The sequence below is a fragment of the Nelusetta ayraudi genome, unplaced genomic scaffold, assembly GCF_046127955.1.
Source record: "Nelusetta ayraudi isolate G7.1 ecotype Tasmania unplaced genomic scaffold, CSIRO-AGI_Nayr_v1 ptg000027l, whole genome shotgun sequence".
Lineage (NCBI taxonomy): Eukaryota > Metazoa > Chordata > Actinopteri > Tetraodontiformes > Monacanthidae > Nelusetta > Nelusetta ayraudi.
This window is the reverse complement of record NW_027466077.1, coordinates 3820179-3843152: the sequence shown is the minus strand read 5'-3', so window position 1 is coordinate 3843152 and position 22974 is coordinate 3820179. Positions and strand designations below refer to the sequence as shown.

Sequence of the window (22974 nt, the reverse complement as noted above, 5' to 3'; positions counted from 1 at the left end):
TTCAAAAAAATTTTTTTTTTTATTAGAACAGTACAGCAGATATAAAGGTCTATTGCAATCAAACACTCCCATTTGAAGAATGTGTGCTTCCACAAACAGTATGCGCTCTCCAAGAGAAATAAATTATTATGAACCAAAGCAAATAAAACTGAAAATGAAATGAAAAGTAAATAGAACAAAAAGCAAAGAAAAAAAGATTATTCCAAAAATAATTCAACATTCTGTTTATCCAAATTAAATACAAACAATGAACAATTACAGTTCAGGATATATTGTATTTTGATATAATTTGATTTGCAAGTTTTTTTTTTTTATTTTTTAAAAACAGTTTACCCTGTTTGTTTCATCTTTTAGAATTTTTGCTGTTGAGAACGGCAGCCACTTTCAATCAAACAGAATTTCTGCCTTAATGACGCATATAAATGATAGAAAAAATGAACAAAACAGTGATATTAAAGCTGAGAAAAGAAAAGTGGATAAATTAAAACACAATCCAATCCAAATGTACAAATAAATGAACCTTTTCATTTACTGTGAGGAGGTGAATCTTACCAAGTGCCACGGAGGAGGAAGACTACAATGAACTGCATCCCTACTAAACTAACAATCAATGGCCCCTCACATAATACTGCTGTCTGAAGGGACAGAGAAACAGACAAATATGTCTGGGGCTTGGTTTATAAAAATATCTTTTTCGTTTTAAATAAATCGTTAAAGCATAGGGTGTTTTTTTTTATTTTTAATTTGAGCTAGATGTTGGTTTGATCAGCGCTCAGACGCAGAAATATAATTCTAAAAAAAAGAAAAAGAAAAGGTAAGCAGAAGATGGTTGATCTGCTTGAACTTTGGACTGCCCTGGGTACACAAAGTCCTAGGTCACGTGTGGATGTGGTACTTTGATAAGATTCTGATTCCGCACCTTAAATCTGCTCCTGCCCTCCACCTCACACCCCTCCGTGCTGGAAGCGTGCACATGACCGCGTCCCTCCATGTTTTACTCAACCAACACAATCATGTTTCATTCCTTTTTGTGTGATTTTTTTTCATATATATTTAATACAAAAGGATAACCCAAACCTTAGAAATCTTATTTACATGGAAAATGTTCCTTTTTTGTTTCATGTGTTTAAATTTTAAAAGTGACAAATAACCCCCTCCCCCGCTCGCCCAGCTTCGCCTTGTTTGCTCCTGCTACCGTCACAGGTGTGAAGTCATTCAAAAGACAGCTCACTCAAATCTTATTTTTCTCACGTTTAAATGCACACACAAAAAAAACGGCAAGCGAGAAAACCCTGCGCTTTCAAATCACATTTTTGAAACCCTTCAACATCAGAACCGAACACAGGAAAACACAAGAAGGCCGAGTGGAGGTCCGAGGGCCTCGCCTCCCTCCCTGCAGAGTCCACAGAGGCTCAAAGTGTGTCTGTAACTCATGGGAGGCAGAGCAGGACGGGATAGACAGACAGGGGCGACAGCGAGACAGATGAACCTCAGACCCCCCTCGTTCACCCCCGCTCGGAGGACGTTCCACTTATCACACGCACCAGACAAACCGCCGCGGCCTCGTGGGGAGTGTGCCAGTGTCTGTCAAAGGAACCTGTGGCTCCCCGATTTAAGGGAAAAAAAAAAAAAAAAAAAGCTGAAAAAACTGCCGTGCCGAGTGGGGAACGTGTGCATTATTCGAGGGCGCCGTCCTCAGCGCAGCCCGCTCCTGCTGTGTAGCGAAACTCCTGCAGGTTGGAGACGCCGTGGAAGTGAACAAACGCACCTGCGACCACCAAGATGTGAAACAGCTGGTGGGAGTGGAACTGGAGGTGAGACAGAAAGGGGAGGAGTGAGAGATCAGACAAGTTGTGGCCAGTCATGGGAAAAAAATGTGCAGAAGAAGAAGATGGTGTGGCACTGCTCATGTGTGTGTGTGTGTGTGTGTGTGTGTGTCTCACTCACCCAGATGTCACACTTGCCGGGGAAGAACCTCTCAGGGATGCGGGCGGCGTACAGGCACGCTCCGGTGATGTAGAGCGTGGCCATGAGCAGCAGCCAGCCCATCTGGCCCATGGTGGTGGCCTTGATCAGACCCTCGCTGATGACGAAGTGCAGGGTAGGAACCACGCCGCTCAGGCCCAGACCCACAAACACACCTAAACACACACACACACACACACACACGGTCAGTGTATGAAGTCCTATTTTTCTTTTTTCCTTCCAAGTGTCAGTTTCCGTAGTTTCTCGCAATGTATCCTGGACACTGGTGACATTTAACCCATGTAACCATTCTGGGGGGGGTTTCACAGAGGCGAAAAGTGTCCGCTGATTTTACACCCATGGAATTTGACCTCTTCTTCCCAGAGTTGAAAAATGAATCATCTTTGTATCAGAATAAAGGCAACACTTGAAACCATCACCATTGATGTGACTGTGGCAGTAAGTGCAGATGGAGCACAGCATAAAAGAAGGATTTTTTTTTCCTCACTTTTTTTTTTTTTTAAATTGAACACCCTACATACCGCTTGTAAATGTGACGCGAGACCGTGTGAGCTTTTTATGACTTCAGCAAACCATGAAACAACATCAGGACAGCACCTGTACCACGTTCGGTGCTGCTTGCAGTGGCCGTACCTGCTCTGACTCCTCTGTACTGCGGTGTGGCGAAGAAGTCGCACTGCGAGACGGTGATGGCAGCCAGGCCCAGGATGCACACCACTATCAGGTAGATGAAGCAGGGCTGCGGCGAGCAGTAGAAGGAGTAGTACAGCCAGGGCACAAAGGAGCCCATGATGAGGAAGGCGATCCCGCTGTAGTCCAACCTGGACACGCAAACACAAAGCGGTTGAAAACAGCAGCTCGGGAGGGGGTGAACGTGGGCGGTTCAAGTTTGCGGACGAGGCGTTTGGGGTCTTACTTGGAGAAGACTCTGGAGACGCCCTCGGAGTGGCAGTACACTGTGTGGAAGAGCCAGGAGAAGGAGAGGCAGAGGATGGCTCCCAGGAAAAACATCCCGATCACCACCTTCTCCTGGACCGGAGCCACGAAGGACATGTTGGGCCGGAACATGTACATCAGACCCAGGCAGAGGAAAAACAGGCAGCCTGCGGAGAGGACCAGTGGACGAACACACTCAGCTAAGTGCTGTTCTGATGTTTTTCAACCACTAGGGGTCAGCAGAGAGTCAAATAAAAGGAACGTGGAGAAGGTGCGGCTCTCTACCTAGCAGGTGGGTCCAGATGTTTCCCGTCTCGGTGTGGATTCTGAAGATGCTCCTGAAGCAGGCGCGGAAAGAAGGCATGGGCGGTCTGTGGCCGTGGAGCAGGAAGTCGTTGTCCTTCAGCCAATCAGGGAGCACGTCGTGAGGTATGACCCGCCACCGGCCCTCCCACATCTGATTGGTTCACAGGGGAAAGACAGTGGAGACGTCATACTCAGTTTTGCCGTGACGTTTTTGTTTGTTTCTTTGTTGTGTGTGTGTGTGTGTGTGTGTGTGTGTGTGTGTGTGTGTGTGTGTCAGACTAACAGTCCTGAGGTTACCCAATGTAGTAAATACCTGCGGTAAAGCCTGATGTAGCAAAAATAAAAAGATGATAAGAGTCAAAGAAATAAAAGTTTATGTGCGGTGTTCCTTCTGGGTGCAATTCTGCAAACTCTCAGCATGTGTGCATGTGCGTGTGTGCTTGTGTCAGACACAGCCGGTATACTGAGCCCATGCGAGTTCAAGTGTCTCACTTTACAGGCAGACACTTGAACTCATTTGCCCTACTTCTTATTTCAATCTCAAAGCAATAAACACAGTTGGATTAGAAAAAGAGGAAAACCCTCTTACTGAGCAGCGCCAGACTTCTTTGAATGATGAAATCCTTTAATGACACGTACGGCCATGCCGAGAGAAGATAATACCACGACACAGGCATACAAACAGCTGGCCGGTGTGTATCAGAGACAGACAAACTGAGAGATAACTGCGAGATAAAGAGATGCTGTCGTGTCTTGGAGGCTCCGCTGATGTCTTTGCCATGCAGGCTGATAAAGATGCGCTGGTGTCGATGTGGAGGACACCAAACAAGGCTGCCAAAGGTCGGAATTACATCAGAATTAGAAAAAAAAAATTACCTTGTGCACAAACTCCTCCATCTTCTCCATGGCGTGGTGAGCCTGCAGCAGCGGCGTCATCCCCATGAAGCCTTCGTCGCTGTTCCTGTTCACCTCCTCCTCCTCCTCTTCCTCCTCCTCCTCCTCTCCTTCCCGTCCTCCGTCATCCCGCCTCTTTATTCTTCTGCCGTCCTCACACTCGGGGACAGTCTGACAAGTGGAAACACACAGACAGAGTGTCAGGAGAGAGCGACTTGAGATGACTGCCTCAATCGTGTCACAGGGGACACTGTGTCTCCTTCGCAGGAGAATAAAAGGGACCTTTTTTTCTTTGTCCCGGGAGAGGCCTGACTTTTTACTTTTTGCACTCTGATCTTCAGCGGCCGAATGAAGTGCGGTCTGGCGACAGACTGCGGTGACCTTTCAAAGCTCAGACGGGGCCGACACTCACTGTTGCTCACACGGTTGCGTAACGCCACTCTCGCATGCAAAACAAGGTTCCACACAAGGCGACGCTTCATTCCAGGTTCATCGATCAATGATCTTGCATAACCTGAACAGCGACGCGCGACAAGCAATCCGGAAACTCAAAAAAAATTAAAAATAAATAAATAAATAAAGCATGGTATGCGGTCACGCGTCATCTTCGTACTTGATTGCAAAAAAATAAAAGCAGATGTTATTGCAGCATTAGTGCTCAAGTTGTTTCAAGACACCCTAAAGCCAGAAGATAAGCATCATAGAAATGTTTCTCTGGGTTCACTTGCAAAAATTTCTCCCTTTTCTCTAATGTCGTGAGCTGCAGAAAAATAATCTAACACAAGTGCATTTTTAAATGATTTAGTCTCACTAAATGGCACCAGACACACTGGAGAGTCTATCTGAGATGAAAAAGGTAAATATTTTAATTCCAAGAGTGGAGGGAATCACACGAGGGCACATAAACAGACTGAAGACAGAAGCAAACAGCACTTACGACACCGACTGGATTCTTGTCTAACTGAAAAAAAAAAGATGGTGTGTTTTTAAGGAACTGTGCTAATTCTGTGCAGGGCAGATGTCGTCCCTGCTTCCCGTCTTTAAACGCCTGATTCAACAGATTCCGAGTGAATTCAATTCAACGCAATCTATGTCACAGCTGGGCAGCCTGGTGTGAAAATGAACACGGCACGCGCGGTGTGAGACGTACGCCGGCGTTCATCACAACTGACGCGCAAACAAACAAATGAAAAAGCAGCAGCGGCTTCAGGAGGATAAAGCTCATGAACGCACGACGAGGAGAAGCCGAGCGGTGGGCTGATGTGCAAGTGAGATGTGCGTAAATGCAAAAAGATCCATGTGCTTTGATACACAACCTACACACACTTTGTGCTGAAAGGAAGTGACTGGAGGAGATGGACTCGCTGCTCTGGTTTTTTCTCTCGGGGAGGAGAAAATTAGGCAACAACAGAAAGGCAGACAGAGAGGGTTGTGCATACATAATGCATGACTAACCCATTTTAAAGACCCACCAGCAAAATACACACCAACTGCATGCTTTATGGAATGTGTGCGACTCTGTGTGTGTGTGTGTGTGTGTGTGTGTGTGTGTGTGTGTGTGTGTGTACATTGACTTATTCAAGCACCTACAACTCTGGTCAACTACTGGATTATCAGACGTTTTCTAAGAGCTGTTTCTTCCACCTTTTGTTCCCAGACAGGCTTTATGGGCTCCAGGCAGCGACTTGAACGTGTGACTTAAAGCTTCTTGTAGTAAATTTCCATGAGACTTGTTCAGCAGCAGCTGCGGCGGTGCGCAGTTAACACGCGGGGCAACCGACATTATGTCACCGACAACTGCGAGTCAAGGTTAAAATGTCGATGATCGAAACGGTCACGTGCAGAAGACACAAAAACAAATGTTTCTCTTGTATCAATACAAGCTTTCATGATAATGATGATTAATGATACATTTTCAGCCCCAAACCTTGTGACTGGAGGGGCCCTACTCACTTTACTTTGCTGTTAAATTAATAGTAGTAGGAGTAGTAGTAGTGGTGTTGGTTTAAACAACAACTAACAAACAAAAAAAAGGAAAGAAGTCCAGGAAGTTCCAGGAAGCATAAAAAACCCAAGTGCCTAATTTGGGACAACACCTTGGGACTTAGTGAGGCTAGTGCAGTACACAGTATGCAAAACACATTCCCGTGAATCCATGGCCAGATAAAGGCAACAACACCTGACTGGCAGTGTGTGTGTGTGTGTGTGTGTGTGTGTGAGAGAGAGGGTCAGTGATAAAGCCTCCCTACTATGGCGAGTAGAGGGTATCTGGGTGACTGCCAAACGCTCACGTGTGCATTGCAGTCTCGGTGCGTGCGTGCGTGCGCGTGTGTGTGTGTGACAGACTTGCATGAATGTAATGTAGGTGTGAGCTTGAATCCAGATGCCTTGGATCTCGCTGAGATCATTGAGGTTATTCTCGAAGGGTGTGAATAGCTCGTGTGAATAGCTCGTGTGTGTGTGTGTGTGTGTGTGTGTGTGTGTGTGTGTGTGTGTGTGTGTGTGTACGCGCGCTCTCACATGTGTGTACTCATAGTGCGCTTTAAAAAATAAATAAAAAACGCGCTTAGATCAGCGAGCGTGAACAATCGCACACTCGTACCTTCGCAGATGATACAGGATTAAATGAAGCGTGGCGAAACGTGTTAAATGGAACGACCCCCGCTGCTTTTTCACGCGACACACAAACACGGGGCAGTGGCAGTAAAATAGAGCGGCGACACTCGGGGCAAACAGGGGACAGCGTGTCGTAAACACATGCAATGCGGCGAAGGAGGCAGTGGAGACGGATGAGAGGCCGTTCAGGGAGACGTTTACACTCCAAGTCATCATTTTTCTTTTGAAAGACGCCTTTTCCCTGCCATCACCTTGCAACAGCCGCTGCATTATCACCTCACGTTGCGGTATGTTTTTTTTTTTTTTTTTAAACGGGAAACTAAGAAAATATACCATCATTAATTGCAACCAAAAAAAAGACAATAACCTGACAATAACTGTATCAAGGATTTTTGAAGGAAATTAGCAATTAAAAAACGCTGCCGAAGTCTGCAGCCGGATCATTAATGTTAGATTTCTTTGCAACTTTCAGATACATTTTTTTAAAATGCAAATAAAGACTTTCATAGAGAGGTCTCGTTGTCGGCATGATTTTTCATTTGGTTTTAGTCTGGCAGTTTCTGCACGATTGCTCAACCTCTGCCCCACGCCTGCCATGCTGCAAAATCCATCAGGTCTGCAGAAGCGGCAGCGATGCAAAGAGGAAGTTGTGGGAGACTTTTACTGATAACTGAAACTGAACACGACCGGGTGCCAACTCACTCACAAGGCAACACAGGAAGCAAAAAAAAAAAATCTGTTCAGCTGCGGCCAACTCAAAACCAGAGCGCCGCTGGTTGGCTGCTAGCAGCCTCAGCTGAGGCAGCTGCCGTCAGAACTCTAGAAAAACAAGGGCGGCAGCGGTCGGGAAGAGGGGGGGGGTGCATGGGGGAGGAGGGGGGTGTCCAAATGGAGCAGTTTGAGGTTCCTGGAATCATCATCATGCGCTCACATTCAGGGGTTTGGACGAGTGTCCGTCTGCCGCACGTGACTCTACTCGCTCGGCTCCGGAGAGTCATTACGGCGGGAGGAGGAGGAGGAGGAGTCCGATTTCGCACAGTGTTCAAGTGTGCGCACGTGCGCTGGAGGATCTGATCTGATACTCCCCCCCCCCCAACCCCACTCCCACCCCCACCCCTCAACCCCCAGGGATGGGGAGGGGGTAGTGTCAGCGCTGGGCTCGGGGAGCTCGCAGCACAACAAGCTCACCAGGAGTGAGTAACGCAGAGCAGAGGCTCATGCAGCCTTTGGCGGATTGTGTGTGTGTGTGTGTGTGTGTGTGTGTGTGTGTGTGTGTGTGTGTGTGTGTGTGTGTGTGTGTGTGTGTGTAAAGGGGGAGGAGGAGAGGTCATTACCTCAGACGCTCCTATATTTCTGCAAAGCCAGTGTTCCAGATTCTTCTAGGAAAAGGATGTTTATCGCGGCAGACGCCCCCAGTGACTCGTGGCAATGTATTGCGACACGTCTCAAAGCAGACCAGACGACAGCGCGTCCGGTCTGCAAAAAGTCTGGTGTTTTGGCGCACGCAGTTGACTTTCAGGCAAATATCAATATGATCAGCGAACAAACTAATCTTACAACTCCAAACATTTGCAGAAACAAACCCCTGGCGCAAAACTTTTGACAATACAGGAAACACTGTGTTTGTACGGTCGTTTTTAACGCCATCAACGATTTTGACGATAAGCCGAACTAACTGAGGAAGCGCAATGTTTTTGTCACATCTGGGGGAGGGGGGGGGGGCAGTAGTGAGTCCCACCCCGGCCAGGCAGCCAGGCTCCGCTAGAGAACAACAGGAAGAGCTCCCTGGAGACGGCAGCAAGCTCACAGACAAGTCAGCCAGTTTCTCTTAAAAGCCCCAGAAGACCAATCTCTCCCTCGGTGCCACACACACACACTGACACAAAAGAAATATCCAGCTCCCCACTGACTCATTTACCATTCTGTATGGAGGCCTGACTAATGACGCACGCACACACACACACACACGCACGCACAAAAACACACATACTTGAATCTGCCTTGTGTCTGTATGTGTCAGCAGAAGATGTTTGAGGGGGCGGGGGGGGTCGAAAGACCTTCCAGCGAAACACTGAACCTTTGACCCCGACGGTCACATGACATTGCCGCTCAGGAACTAAAAAAAAAAAAAACTGAAACTCCGCCAGCCAATAGCGGTGGAGCTTAAACTTCCAGGAGAAGCGGAGGCGAGTTTCATCCTTACACACCGTGACCTCTGTGCAGTGCAGACGTGGAGGGGAGTTGGAGGAGGGAAGAGGGGAAGGAGGGTGGACATGTGACTCGCACACATGCACGACGCCGTCTTGGGAACAAAACAGAAAAAGGACGCAGCTGTGCTGAGACGCGTTTCAAAACATGTGAAATGTGGCTCTCGTCTGCGACCACCAGGGCGGCGTGAAAAAGTAGCTATAAGCGATGAACAAAGACACCTCAGACTTTTTCCTCACAGGCTGGGTGGACGAAGGACAGGACTAAGAAATCGGCGCGGATGTTATTGTCAGTAAAGTTTTGTGAAGCGCTCACAGGTGGTTACAAGTGAGCAGCTGCTGAGCTCAGCAGAGCTCAAACAGTAAGGAAGAGTGCGCGAGAGCTCACGGCCCTGGCTCCTCCCTCCTCGCAGGGTTTTGATAACGGCAGCAGGAATGTTGGAACTGAGCTCGCAGATCAAATTTACAATAAAAGGAAGAGCGTCAGATCCACCCAAGGATGGAGGCGATGGAGGCTGTACAAAACCTGCCGGGGACACGAAGAGGATGTGTCGAGGACTCGTATTGTTCCTCCTTTTTATTGCCGTTTTCCTTGTTTTGTTGCTTGATGGTGCAGCCAGATCTTAAATTCTCTTCTGAAAGGAACTGGCTGCATTTCCAATACAGCTTTTCGCAAAATAAAAGAGATACATCTAGAATTTCGGTTGTTTGCTGTCAACAATGGTTGTGATATTTTTCCCTTTGATTACTTGTAAAAAAAAATGTTCCGTCTCCTCCTCCGTCCAAACATACCGTGCTATTTTCCCTTGAAGTGAACTGGTCACTTGACCCCCGTTGGTCCCGTCCGCTAATGTGCAAATGCGCAACAAGTGTTTCCATGAGAGTTTTGCGATATACCTCTATATCTATACATCTGAAAAACCACCTCATGAGAGCATCAAAACCTTTTAGTGATAATTGAGAGGTTTTTCCAAGTTCAGGTGTTTCCATGACCATTTTTTTTTAATGCAATATTTAGGTTTTGTGCAATTCTCAGGGTAATGGGAACGCAGCTGGTGTGCTTGGACTTCCTCCAGCTTATACTGCACGAGTTGGACAAACAAACAGGTTCTTTTACTTATGGCCAAACTACTTAAAAGGGGCCAAGCAAAACAATCAGACTTAATCAACTCTCCCTGATGGATCATTTCAACACTCTTCTATTAGCTCCTGTAGTCCAAACTTCTGTTTGAGTCCAGCCAAAGTTTCTTTTTTTGTTTTTTGTTTTCTCGTTTTGAGCTGATCTGCGCCACTTGAGAAAGAGGAGACAAAAAAAAAAGTGGAATTGGGTCACTTAAACGTTTGTGATTCCAAATCAAACTGACAGCGTGAGAGGGAGAGATGCAGCACATCTTCTCCTGGAAGAAGAAAACAGGATGTGTGATACCCCAAAGCTGTACCACACGTCTGAAGCTTCACCCCCCTCGACACCCACTATAAATAGTGGGAAAAACTCACAGGAGCGCCGTGTAGTGTGTGTGTGTGTGTGTGTGTGTGTGTAGAGAAGTGGGGGTGGGAGGGTGTTGAAGACAGCTTGCCTCCACTGCTTGGGGGCCAAAGAGGCCGTGTGGCGTCCTCTCGGGTGTCAGTGTGATGTTTCAGCAGGTAAAAAAAGGCTGCACACCAACACACGCGCATACACTAAACCAAAAAACACTATTGTGCTGCAGCTCAAAAGGTTGTGTGCCGATTGCTTTTCACGCTTGCACAACAGCACGGCGGCATTGTGGGAACATGAGCGGCGCCTCTATGTGGGGGGGGGGGGGGGTCTGGGACATTTGTTTGATCAGTTTGATCGGCTGCATCCCCGCCAGATTCTAATCATGTTTTTGGGGTGTTTTTTTTTTCTCCCTTTTTTTCTAAGCTTGTTTACTTTCCTTCCAGGAAGAGGTCTGCTGCATGTAGACACAACAGGCTTACTTGCGGCGAGCTGCGAATTTCTCCCTCACTCCAGAGCCTTGCAGCTTTCTCTAGTTTGCATGGATCTGAGCGCAGAGGAAAACGTTAGATGCCGCAGCGGGGGTCTCGGTGGGGAGGTTGGGGGTGTGAGAAAAAAATAAACCGTTAATTACAACAACACGGGATGACTCAGAGACGCCGAGGAGACCGAGACGCCTTGAAAGGTGGTGACAGTGTAGATAATAGCAAACGCCTTGCTGCAAACAGCAGAGAAGCTGATGAATACATCATGTTCTGGATTCTTCGCACCTGCTCTGGTCACGGTGCTCACTGACAGAGGTGAGGATGTTTTCCTATGGAGCCCTCGCATCTTGTGCTAGTGTCTTGGTCTGCGTTGGTGCGGTCTTGACTACAACACTGTCTTGTGCCGATTTAAGTCTTGTGTATTAAGTGAAAAAGGGGCTCAAAGCTGTTTTTAACATTTCTATCCACACTTTTCTTGTTTGTTTTTTTTGAACATGGACTTGAAGGGGGAAACACATTACAAAACTTGAAAGCAAATCCCTTGTCAGACGAGTCTGCGGCGATCAATTTTCTGTTCTGAAGATTAATTAACTCGCCTTTTTTGATCCGTGGAACCTTCACAGGACAAACCCACAATTACTCATGTGCCAAATTGTATCACAAAACGCAACAAAAAAAACCCTTATTATTATTTAAACTTTTTAAAGCTCTCCATATTAAGGAAATACTCAATGTCATTTCTGCCTGAGAGGGACGCTACACGACGCTACACCCCTCCACTCGTCAATTATTAACGCCGCTCCGTGTGTTTTGATGGGACGGCAGCTCAGGGCGACCGGTCGACCCACACTGCTCGCAGCCAACCAGATGTCGGCGCACGGCTGCGTGCGTTGCATACTCACCCCATTGTGTGAGGCGCACCCTGAGGCGCTGAGGTGACTTGTTGAAGGACCTGAGATGGGCACGTCGCCCTTCGACTGCGGGCTCATGGGGTCCGCAGCTGCTGCGCTTTCCGCCGTGCGCTGCTCGGCGGGGTTTAAAGTTCTGTGTCGCAGCACAAAGGCCGGGCCCTCGGGCCCCCTCGGCTCTCCTCCGTCCAGCTTGAAGAGCTGGACCGGGTTCCCCCCCCCGCCCCCGACAAGACAGAAGAGCGGACGGACGAGGCTCAGCGGCGTCCAGGTGAAAGCTGCTGGGCGTGAGTGGAGACCGAGGTCAGGAGGCGAGGCGAGGCGATCAACCTGGGACGGGGCTCGGGCGGTCTTCTGTCAGGACTTAATGTGCTGGTGAGAACAGAGGAAAAAAGTCATGGTTAGAACAAGAGAACATAAATGAAATGTTTAAACATGAAACCTACTGTGCCTTAAACAATAGATTCTTATTTGCCTGACAAACAGCTCTGAATAGCTCGTTAATGTCTTGCACGTTCATCTATAATGTCAGCTGTTTGAAATAGTAGCCACACACACACACACACACACACACACACACACACACACACACACACACACACACACACACACACACACCAGCAGAGGACTGAAAGCTGCCAACTTGCAGTCGCAGCGAGATGCTTTGCCACAAAAAGGTGTCAAGGACGGCGAGGAGAAACGCACGTTCAGGATCTTTGCGCGTGTGTTCTCTGACTCGTGCCGTTCGTTATTTCAAATCCTTCCATTCCAAACAGGCGACTGTCACTTCAGGTCGCAAACAGCGTCGGCCCTGAAACCTGCTGGTCCGATAACACACCTCTCTTGAGCCAGTTTCCCTTTTCAGATTTCCGCGCAAATATTTGGTCTTGTGTTGTGTTCCAATGGCCGTCTGTATCTGCATGTGCACACAGCAGCTTGTTTACCAGCAGTAACAGAACCATAGCGCTGGCGCTAAACCCACACTAACCCTCTTAAAGACACATGGAGCTCCAGGGGGACCAAGGTGATGCAGCTGAACACAAGGACCACCTTATTTAAAGCAACACAAACTAACACAATCTTTCCTTCAGGGACCACACACACACACACACACACACACACACACACACACACACACACACACACACACACACACACACACACACACACACACACACACACAGAAAACAAGTTAAGAGTGCATAAAAAAAAATCCCAATTAAAAAGTAACAAACGGTATCGCTGGGATGCTAAAAAAAAAAAGAGAAAAAGTTGAAGATGTGGATGAAAGGGAGCAGAAAAAATCATTACAAAGATTTTGGAACAAAGGAGCTGCTTTTATAACCCAAAGTGTCATCTACCAGACAGCAATGCTGTTCTGAACTGCCTGTTTGAGGCAAAACGACAGGCCTGGGGGGTGGTGTGTGTGTGTGTGTGTGTGTGTGGGGGGGGTGGTCTCATAATCACCATCAAACTCTTCCAGTCAGAGCGATCGTCCAATCAATCTCTCCGCTTCCAACGTCCCATCCTCAGCGCAAAAATCGACACCTTTTTGAAATTGCTTCGAGACACTTTTGGAGAAAATGCCTCCTCGTTTTCCTGCTGTGATCAAACGCGAGGTCTCACGCTGGGCCCTCATTATTCTGGATGGGGTGGTGGTGGTGGGTTGGGGAGCGTAAGCGGCGTCGATTTCCGCGATAACAGTCTTGTAGCCCGACTGCATCATCACGACGACAAACGGCTCTCCTGATGATCGGAGAAGCCGCAGCGCTTTTGTTCTGAGCGAGCCTGATCAGAGTCGGGAAGCGGGTCAGAAGAAACTTCTTTGCTATGTCAAAGGTCCGACATTATGTCAAGTCGACTTTGCCAAAGGGTTCTAACAATCACCCGAGTCCTAGGCCTGTCAGTCAAAAGCCCAGAAAGGAGAGAAAGTCCATCCTTTACTTTTTATTTTATCGCTTGCGTCACTTTTCAGATGACTTTACGAACCATTTGACACGCAGTGAACCACTTTCAAACTAAGCGGACGCTGGCAGAGAGGACGAGAGGGCGGAGAGACTGACTGAAAAAAGCAAGGAGAGGAAAAGAAACCCAGTGACGACAGTGCGAAGAAAACGACTTGCACATCAACTAAACAAACGGCTGAGTCACCTCCAAACACTGGTGGTTGAGTTCTGAGAAGGGAGCACTACTCACACGTTAGGCGTCAAGTGAGTCCTCGGGGTGGAGGGTTTTTTTCCTTTGAAAAACATGAACAATTATTTCCCCCCCAAAAAAGGACCAATGATGCGGACGAGCAGGACTGCTTGTCAGTTCTTACAAATAAAAAGACAAATAAATAAATAAATATCTATATCCAACTGTCTCATGGTGACATGAGGTGAAGGCACCGAAGTCTTGACTCTTCCCCAGGATCCACGACAACGTGACCTTGAGCGTTGCTTCCTTTTCTCTTCTTTTTTTTTTTAAAACCCGAATGAAGCTGAAGAAACTGTTTTCCATCCATCACCAAAATACTGGGAAAGGACTGCAGTCAGTCAGTCAGTCTGTCTGTCACCACTCTGGCTCACTCACCCCCGACATTACATCTTTAATATTTCATCCCTCTGACATTACGAACCAGCTTGAACCGTGATGACATCAATAAACATTATCGCCCTGCAACCGCGGAGACTACTGAGCTTTTAATATTGATGCTATCGAAATGACCCGCAGGTCAGTGGCAGCTATATTAGAGGAGTTTGACAGCCAACCTGTTCAGAACAGTTGATAAAGCAGCGTGTGTGTGTGTGTGTGTGTGTGTGTGTGTGTGTGTGTGTGTGTGTTTAATTCTCCAAGCCCACGAGAGCCTTCTGTGCGTTGCTGATTTTAAAAACTGCAGCAGCGACTAGCGAAACAATATTGACATTTCTAGAGCTGCTCTATAGGTCGGTGACAATGCTGTGACTTCTGACCCACGCACAATTAAACCCCATCAGCGTCCAGGATGGAGGCGAACTGCAAACAGGAAGAACAGTTGTGGGACGTCATGTTTATGAGTCTATGCATCTTATCTTATCATCCCCTTCATGCTCGCCGTCTGGTGTACATGTGGCTCTTTCTGCCAGTCTCTCTCTTATCTACAAGTCGTGAACTCTCATGCTTCACTTCAAGCTCCCCCCCCCCCCCCCCCCCCCCCCCACACACACACACACACACACACACACACACACACACACACACACACACACACACACACACACACACACACTGCTGCACAACTGGAAAACACTGCTAGACTTGCACGGCCGCGCATGTCCGACAAGCGAAACAAGACCTCCAAAAAAAATAGTGGTTTCATTTATATACACGGTTCCTTTGATTCTCAGTTGACCTACTCTGAGACGTGGCACCTCTGTGGAAGCTTCACCCTGACTAGGATGTTGGCTACACAGAGACGACTTCCTTTGCCAAGGGGGTAACATTACAGACAAGGCCGAGTGTGTGCCAAGAATTTCCTCGTGCTCGCTGTCGCCATCGTAGCGCCGCTTTCACCCGCCTCACACACTTTGTTACACTCCCGTCGCCCCCATGCGCGGTTCGAGCCAACGAGTCACAAGACACTCGGGACTCCAACTGGAAAGCGGTCGTCAGCGGCTGAGCCGGGGTGAAAGCGGAGCTCGGGGTGAGGGGAGAGGGAGTAGGGGAAAGAGTAAGTGATGAACCTGGGCAGCAGCTGCGACAAGAGGAAGTGGATCGTGGGTGAAGCAGAAGCTCCACTTCTAGTTTTCTCCACCGCAGGCACTCATGATTCGCCCATGATTCAGGCTAGAAATCCTGTTTTTCACCTGGCGACTGCCAGTATAACCTGACACGCTTCATTTAGGGAATTTGAAGAATAGGTTCAGGAGAAGCGCCGACACCTGTTCACCAGCAGTTGCTTGGTGAACCTGTGAGCTTAAAAAGGGAAGTCAAACACTCAGTTCTTAGAATGGGGAATGTCGCCAGGGGAGCCTGAATATCAAGTCAAACGTGTTCCTGCGAGAAACGGACCGATTACTGCACAATAGAGCTACGACACTGCCGACACCTTCACACACACCGCTGTCTCTTCGTGGCACCGGAAAGGACCTTTGGAGTGTAAAGTTGTGTTTGTTCCTGAAATCTAAACCCATACTTGAATGTGTCTGAAGCCAGTAGTCTCAGCCAGACTGACCCAGACCTGCCCTTTCTGAGTTTAAATAGTGAGCCTTTTGGCAAACAGCAGCAGGTGTGCGTTTAACAAAAAAAGAAAACGCTAAAAGTCAAATACCTATTTTCAGTTGGCCCCCTGGGGAAGTGTCCGTCTCTTGAGTTGACACATGACTGACTGTGTACCAGCCAGCTATTAACTGCGCCTGCTTGTCTGGTGCTGTGCACAGTCGGCTTTTAAAAGCTCAAAAATGATGCGACTGAAAGCAGCAAATAAAATTTAAGTTGCAGCTTGGACAAAGTCAACAGTAAGTCAAGGACTTATTACCACTTCCAAGTACTTTCACACCACCACCTATAAAACTAGGCTCCTTGGTTACGTCTTTGCAACTTTTCTTTTTTTTTAAAGGCCGATATAATCTGACACTGAACCTGCTGAAAAACACTGATCGCACTTTAACGTGACTTTCAGTGTTTTGATGATCTCACACCCTGGTCTTCAAGTCAGACACCCGCATCTGTCAGCAGGTGACTCACGGGATTCACAGGGGAACAGGTTTCACAGGTTCCTTTAGCTTCATCTTGATTGCCTGTTTCTCGCTAGCACAAGTTCCCACGACTCTGTGGCTAATTGACAGACACACACAGACCTTTAACATTAAAAGCCCACTGTGATAAGATCTCTGTCAGTGCCATGAAGACTGAAATCATGACAAGCAAAACAACACTTGGCCACAAAGTCGAAACAGGAAGTGGCAACACTTAGCTGTCAAAAGCCAGACACTTCAAGCTTTGACTTTGAGAATGACAAACTGTATTTTTACGTCTAAGAGCCCCCTTACACAAACATCTCCCTGTGACGGCACTTTGCCCTTCCAACGTAACTGCAAGTGGCTGGCTGTCCAATCCATCTTCACCTTTCACCGTCTGCCAACATCACGTCAAGTCAAACACGCAGATAATGTCGTCTGAGGGGTCAGAGACGAGCGTAGGAGTTCTGATTTGTGTAGGTTTTTTTCCTTATTGTTTTGTGTAATCAATTTCGAGGGGAGAGCAGAAGGTCAATAACCAACGTCGATGTTTCTTCTTGTGGTCCCAGGGGTCTGGATGAACAGAATCTAATAATGCATTGGCCTCCAAGTCACAATAACCTTAAACTGGAAAATGGGGGTGGGGTAAATTATGACTTTAATAAATAACTGAAGTATGAAAAAGATGTTTCTTTTTTTAAAAAAAGGAAAAAGAAAAAAGGACATAACATTCAAGGTGAGCATGGAAAGAAAAAAACCTTTTTTAAAAAACATGGATTAGTCATCCTGAACGCCACGGTGGTACTTTGTAGAGCTTTATGCTGCGTGCGCTCCTGCAGCAGGGGGATGGTGAAGAGGCCTCCCTTTGTATTTAGAACGGCTTTACAATGATGTAAACCTGCTGTTAGAGACCACATGACTGCTTTTACTGCTCGCTGGGGCTCCACGGTCGGACTGAGACCTGCACTCAAACGTCCACACACAAACACGCCCACCCGACCGTGACATTGCTACCAAACACGCCTTACATCCACTCTGTTACAGCCGGGTCAAGGCTAGTTGTTGCAAGCTCCCATCCTATTGTTTTCGGATTATTAATTAGAAACATCAAAGATTACAAATGAATTTTTTTTTTCTGCCATTACGTGTCACATCCCCTTGGTGACCAGCCCTTCCTGGCACAGCTGTCAGCCACTGCTGTGTGGCTGCCGGCGCTCATACGATTGAGGGAAAAACAAAGACAGCTAGTGTCCTTGTGCTCTCCTGCACAATATTTAAAAACTGGGGAATATATGTAGCAGGGAAAATATATTTGACCAACAGACACAATTTAGCCACAGGCAAATATTTCACCACCAATACTATTTAAGTGCAGGTAGAAGTCTAAAAAAAAAAAACGTTTTTTTCCCTCAAGATAAATATTTTTTAATGTGTAGAGAAAAAAAATCCCCAGAGACTAATGACGTTGACTTTACGTACTAGATGACATTCAAGTGTCCTGATCGAGCAGAGAGGAACCAATTTGTCATGGTCAGCTCAAGAGGATTGGTTAGATGTGACACAAACTCACAAACACACACACAAACGCACACACACACTCACTTACAACCTGGGTGACACATATTAAATGCAGCACTGGCTCCCTCTACAAAACAACCACTCTTCAAGAACAAACAGAACGAGAAACCTCCTCCGCTTCTCTCTGCCTCCAAAATAAGCAGGTTTAATTTCCATAGTGGTCGTTAAAATGAGGAAACACCCGAGAACAGCGGGAGGCTAAAAATAAGCACCAGAAAATTAAAAACAGACGACATTTGATTTTGGAAAGTCAATGCATTCTGAGAAATCTTTCCCAACTGAGTAATCCCACCCCCTCAACCCCCCCACCAAACAAAATGCCAATCGACTGAGGGTCTCCGCGGTGCTGGAATCAAGCTCGTAAACAGCCAGTTCCATATTCAAAGGCACCGCTGTTTGTCTCTGGATGGTACAGACCCTCCGGACGCAGAGCGGCAGACACAGACCACAACGGGGTCAGAGCGCCGCTGGCGGCAGAAAGACACTGTGACTAAATGCAGCGGTTTTGGCACTGGGTGGCGATACAAAGGTGGGTCACATGGAGACAAAAATAGATCCTAAAAATGTCCTGCTGATGGCGAGCAGACCTTCAGCTACCAACTCTATAAAGAGATCAGTCCCTACTTACTCTCAAACAGGAGACAGGCCACATAAAATATTTAAGCCACTGACTGTGCAATTTGGTTTGCGGCAGAAGACAACCGACGTGTTTTTATTAGAAACAAATTTCTCACTAGCAATGTCAAGATCAGGCTCTCGCAGAAAAAAAACAATCTTCATAAAAGCAACCGTGTGTGCACAAAAACACGATAAAAAGGCAAACACCAGTCAGTAAACGGAGCAAAACAACCTTTGTCAACTTCATCATTCGGAACAATGTTGACAATGTTTTCGCTTTGTGAGTTGCTGCGAGGACAGGAGGGACATAAATTGAAACGGGAGATCCAAAAGATCCAGAGAGGCCCACGGAGCTACTTCTGATCAATTAAATTATTTTGCGCTGACAGTTCTCTACTATCGCTTGAAGCTATGTTTAGCTTCTCTCCAGCCTGGCACGTTGTCAAAGACCGACTTCATTATGCATTAAATTCTCTTGAGAGCTGCACTTCCACTAAAGAATTATGACGTATCGCTAAATGGCTGTGTCCGGCGGGGTCGAGACTCCACACATCGACTCCAACGGTAGCGGCAGCTGCAAGGACTTCCAACAGGAAATTACAGCAAATTTCCCGGATAGATGAGCTGCAGATGAGTGGGCTCAATGAGATAAACTCGGCGTCATCAATGTGCTGTTCAGACAAACTCCTCAAAATGATGCACGGATCTGGACGTACACACGCACGGAGCAGCTTGAGAACACCGGCGATGGGGAAGTTTGTATAGCAGTGAGAACAAGGAAATTGTGTAAAATCCCCCTATTGAAACACACGAGGGATAGTCTCAAGACTGTTCGGGATTGTTTTTGTTCATATGAAAGTTGGCTTCTAAGGCAAACAGGCTATCAGCTGCCCAGCCCTTAAAATATGTATGAGATGACCTCATGCTTTGAGACAAACTGAACTGTAGGGATGCTGAAGTGGGCTGGCCAAAACACGCAGGAAGTGTACGCCACTGTGATTCGCAACAGACTAACTGGAACGAGGAGGAGAAGAAGAAGAAAGCCTCCATTACCACACTGACGCTAAAAACCTGACAGATCTCTGGTCGACAGCAGCAGACTTATCCCTCGACTCACAGCTCTCTGCAAGAAACAATGGGGTTTGGCTTCCTGCTTAAGCCGATGCTTTGTTGAACCTTCCACATGTTCAGAAGGGGACAAATACAAGGGCGGAATGAAGCAACCTTAAGATGACAAGGGTGGTATCGGTGGTTAGACATGTGGAAGAGGGGGTTGTGATTAACCAGGTACAGTTTCAATGTCTCCAACTGCATTCAAAAAAAGACTTGCTTTCCACAAATGCATGTTTTTTTTGTTTTGTTTTGTTTTTAGCACAGAGTAAGTAAGAGTTTTCTCACTTCTAGGCAGCTCCTTGGTAGGCTCAGGACAGTCAGGGTTAGTCAGAATGGTGAATTTGTGCAAAATGGGACTTTTGAAATGCCTAAATACTGATTAACCGTCGAGAAACAAGACCCACTAGGATGATGAGTCAAAGCATAAATGCCAAGTGACACATTGGTATTCGCAGCAACAGACGTCATTGTTGTTAATACGGTTACGAGACATTAAAACGAAAGCTCACATGTTCACATTATCTGAATACGAGCAAACTGAGCCACACGAGGAGATGCTACACAGCCAAGGACATAAAACAGAGTCGAACAACAACAACAACAACAACAACACTGGCGAGGCAGCAAGACAAAGAAAACTCCAGGCAGACTGCCCCCTTGTTTACAGCGAGAATTGACATTAAAAAAACAAAACAAAAAAACAACGACTTCTTTTCCACGTTTGCCAATTCAAACAACGTTTAACCCTCCGCTGTATTTGAGCGGTGTTGTCAATCGTAGAAACGACAAGAAAGGCTGCTGCCAGCCAGCCCACCGCCAGACTGCTTGGTGATGACGGTTTGTTTACACCGAGCTAGCGGGGCTGGCTAGTCCGCTGCCGAGAGCTGCCGAATCCAAAAAGAAGCCTCGGAACTCTTTAACGGAGCTTCTGGGGATTTTGACAGCTCACCACATTTACCGAGCTGCCTTCCATCACACCGAACGCGGCATCCAAACGCTTCCGAGTGCTTCGATCGCAGAGAGCACAACTGTGCGTCCTCGCTGGCCAGCAGATTACGGCTCTCCCTGTTGTTTTGACAGCCACAATTAGCTGGATAGCTAGAGCTGCTAGCTGGCTGGCAGGTTGCGCTCGGCAGGGGCGCTAACAGTGCCCTGCCAAAGTGATTTCAACAGTCTAAAACAAAGCGAAAACAACAAAAATGACAACGTCCAACCACACATTTGGCGCCGTCGGTGGAGTTACTGACCTGTTTGCGGTGTCCGAACAACGTTGCAGTCCTCCAGAGTGTCCAATTTAACACGTTTGTCGTGGAGTTGTGCGCCCGTCTCGTCTCATCTCCGATCTGACTGCACAGAGTCCGTTCCCCGAGACCAGACTGGACTCGGTTACGTCGGTGGGCGGTAATTACGGCATGACGACTCTCGCATGACGGCGGGTAGCCAATGAGATAGCGCGGTGACGAACCTCGTGAGCCAATGGCCGCCGATTAGAGAGCGGAAGCCTGATGTGCAAATGAGCGGTGTTGTAGTTTTCTTTAGTCGGCCGAAGTTAGAGCCTGGGAAATTGGAATAGCATAGGTGTTATAGTGGAGAAAGAAATGTGTTGGTTTAAGAGTTTATAAAGAGCTGCACTTCTTCTATATACCCTCAGTGATTATTTCCCGTCGGTGACGGTCTGTTGGGGGAATGCTACAAACCAAATCCACATGGAATGGTCATAGCAGCCCCACTTTCACCGTTGATGTATCAACTTTTAAGTGATAGTGCAGGCACACTGGTACCCCATCCCTTGATATCTAGATTAAAGGAACATTAAAATGCAAATAAATAAGGACCAAGCAAAATATAAAAAATATCACTTTTTTCTTGAAAATAAAACGTTTGTTTTATGGTTAGAAAGCTAAAATGTTGCCAGTATCATTTGGTGTTATTTTGATTAGTTCTGTAGTCCTGGAGTTCATTTGAGACAGATAAAAAAGATTTCTTAAACTGAGACCAGCAAGTTCTTTGACCAGTTTATTTTTTTTTTTTAGGTTTTAACAGGATATATATCTTAAATAATCAGTAGATTAGAAACTATCATCAACAGGTCTACACAGTTTTGGCTGACATGATGAATCAATTGACTCACGTTACCTTGATAGTGAAGGATAATAATGTTGGCTATTACATTGTAAAAATAGGAATAAAACAACTTGACAGAGAAAGTGAGGTGACCTGACAAAACCATTTGTAGTTTGAACCCTACAGATAACGCTGAGTCTGATATTTCAGAGATGTGTTTAGAGCATGACCTTTTTTTTTGCACGCTAAATAACTGTCATTTGCTCCCCTTATCAGCAAGAGATAAGGAAGTTAAGAGAGGCAAATAAGGCAGAGTTACTGAGCTCAGCAATACTCTGTTACAAGGAACAAAATAGGAGGTTAAGGGGCTCAAATCTTGAGTCACTTTTCAATGAAAAGATTTTGCATGTAACCCATTTGCCTGCTGTCTAGATAGAACAAGTGCCAGCTAGTGTCCATCTACGCCCTGCAGATCAACTTCTCACGAAGTATTACACCAAAACCAAATCAACTTCGCTCCTTGTCACTCAACAACCACACCCTGTCCTGCTGGAATTACTGCCAATGCCATTTGCAATTGTTCAGATGGATTAATTGTTATGCAAGACATTTTGCGCTTGGGTGTGTTGGTCACAACACGCTTCACTGGTGTTCAATGCTGTTTCATTGGCCCGGTTGATCTTGTCCACACCTTCACAATAAAACAAGTTAAGCAGCTTTTTCAAACATCTCTTTGTAGAGGTTTCACAAAGGGCTCCAAAAATGGTCTAAATCGTGCTGCCTTTACGCTAATGCCAAATGTTACATCTCTGTCACTGCTACAGTGTCTTGGTGTCTTTCCTGATTTTAGTATGTGTCGCAATGCGACAGGTTTATCTTATCTTGTCTGAACCAACTGGTCAAGTTTTGCTCACCATGCACAAAACAAAGTTTTTGAAAACTTGAAATATTAAAAAACAGTATTTCCGTATATTAATAATGTTAGACACTGGCTGACACTGTCCTGAAAATTAGGAAACTCATCAACAGTCTGTTGGCAAAACTCATGACTTCGCCAGAGGTTGTTCATCTTATTAGCTCAACTGG

General features: G+C 46.7%; 1 protein-coding gene across 2 annotated transcripts; it reads right to left on the bottom strand.

The window, feature by feature from the left end:
* adipor2 (adiponectin receptor 2) lies at positions 1 to 21404 on the bottom strand. 2 transcript variants are annotated; one of them, XM_076030181.1, is made up of 8 exons: positions 21072 to 21404; positions 11810 to 12187; positions 4105 to 4293; positions 3208 to 3379; positions 2903 to 3089; positions 2620 to 2807; positions 1948 to 2141; positions 1 to 1808 (listed from the first exon to the last, which is right to left on the bottom strand). In XM_076030181.1, the coding sequence occupies exons 2-8, from the start codon at positions 11894 to 11896 to the stop codon at positions 1677 to 1679; spliced, it is 1149 nt and encodes a 382-aa protein (XP_075886296.1). In that variant the 5' UTR covers positions 11897 to 12187; positions 21072 to 21404; the 3' UTR covers positions 1 to 1676. The 2 variants fall into 2 exon arrangements, with proteins under 2 accessions (XP_075886296.1, XP_075886295.1); XM_076030180.1 differs by lacking the exon at positions 21072 to 21404 and adding an exon at positions 20774 to 20894.
* Between the last annotated feature and the right edge of the window lie 1570 nt (positions 21405 to 22974).

Bases quoted from the DNA above. Each gene is read 5' to 3' on its own strand.
- adipor2 (XM_076030181.1), bottom strand. From the start codon at position 11,896: ATGAGCCCGCAGTCGAAGGGCGACGTGCCCATCTCAGGTCCTTCAACA. The intron at 4,294-11,809 runs GTGAGTATGCAA...TCCACTTGTCAG, and splicing joins GGTGCGCCTCACACAATGGG to ACTGTCCCCGAGTGTGAGGA. The intron at 3,380-4,104 runs GTAATTTTTTTT...TGAACCAATCAG, and splicing joins TGGAGGAGTTTGTGCACAAG to ATGTGGGAGGGCCGGTGGCG.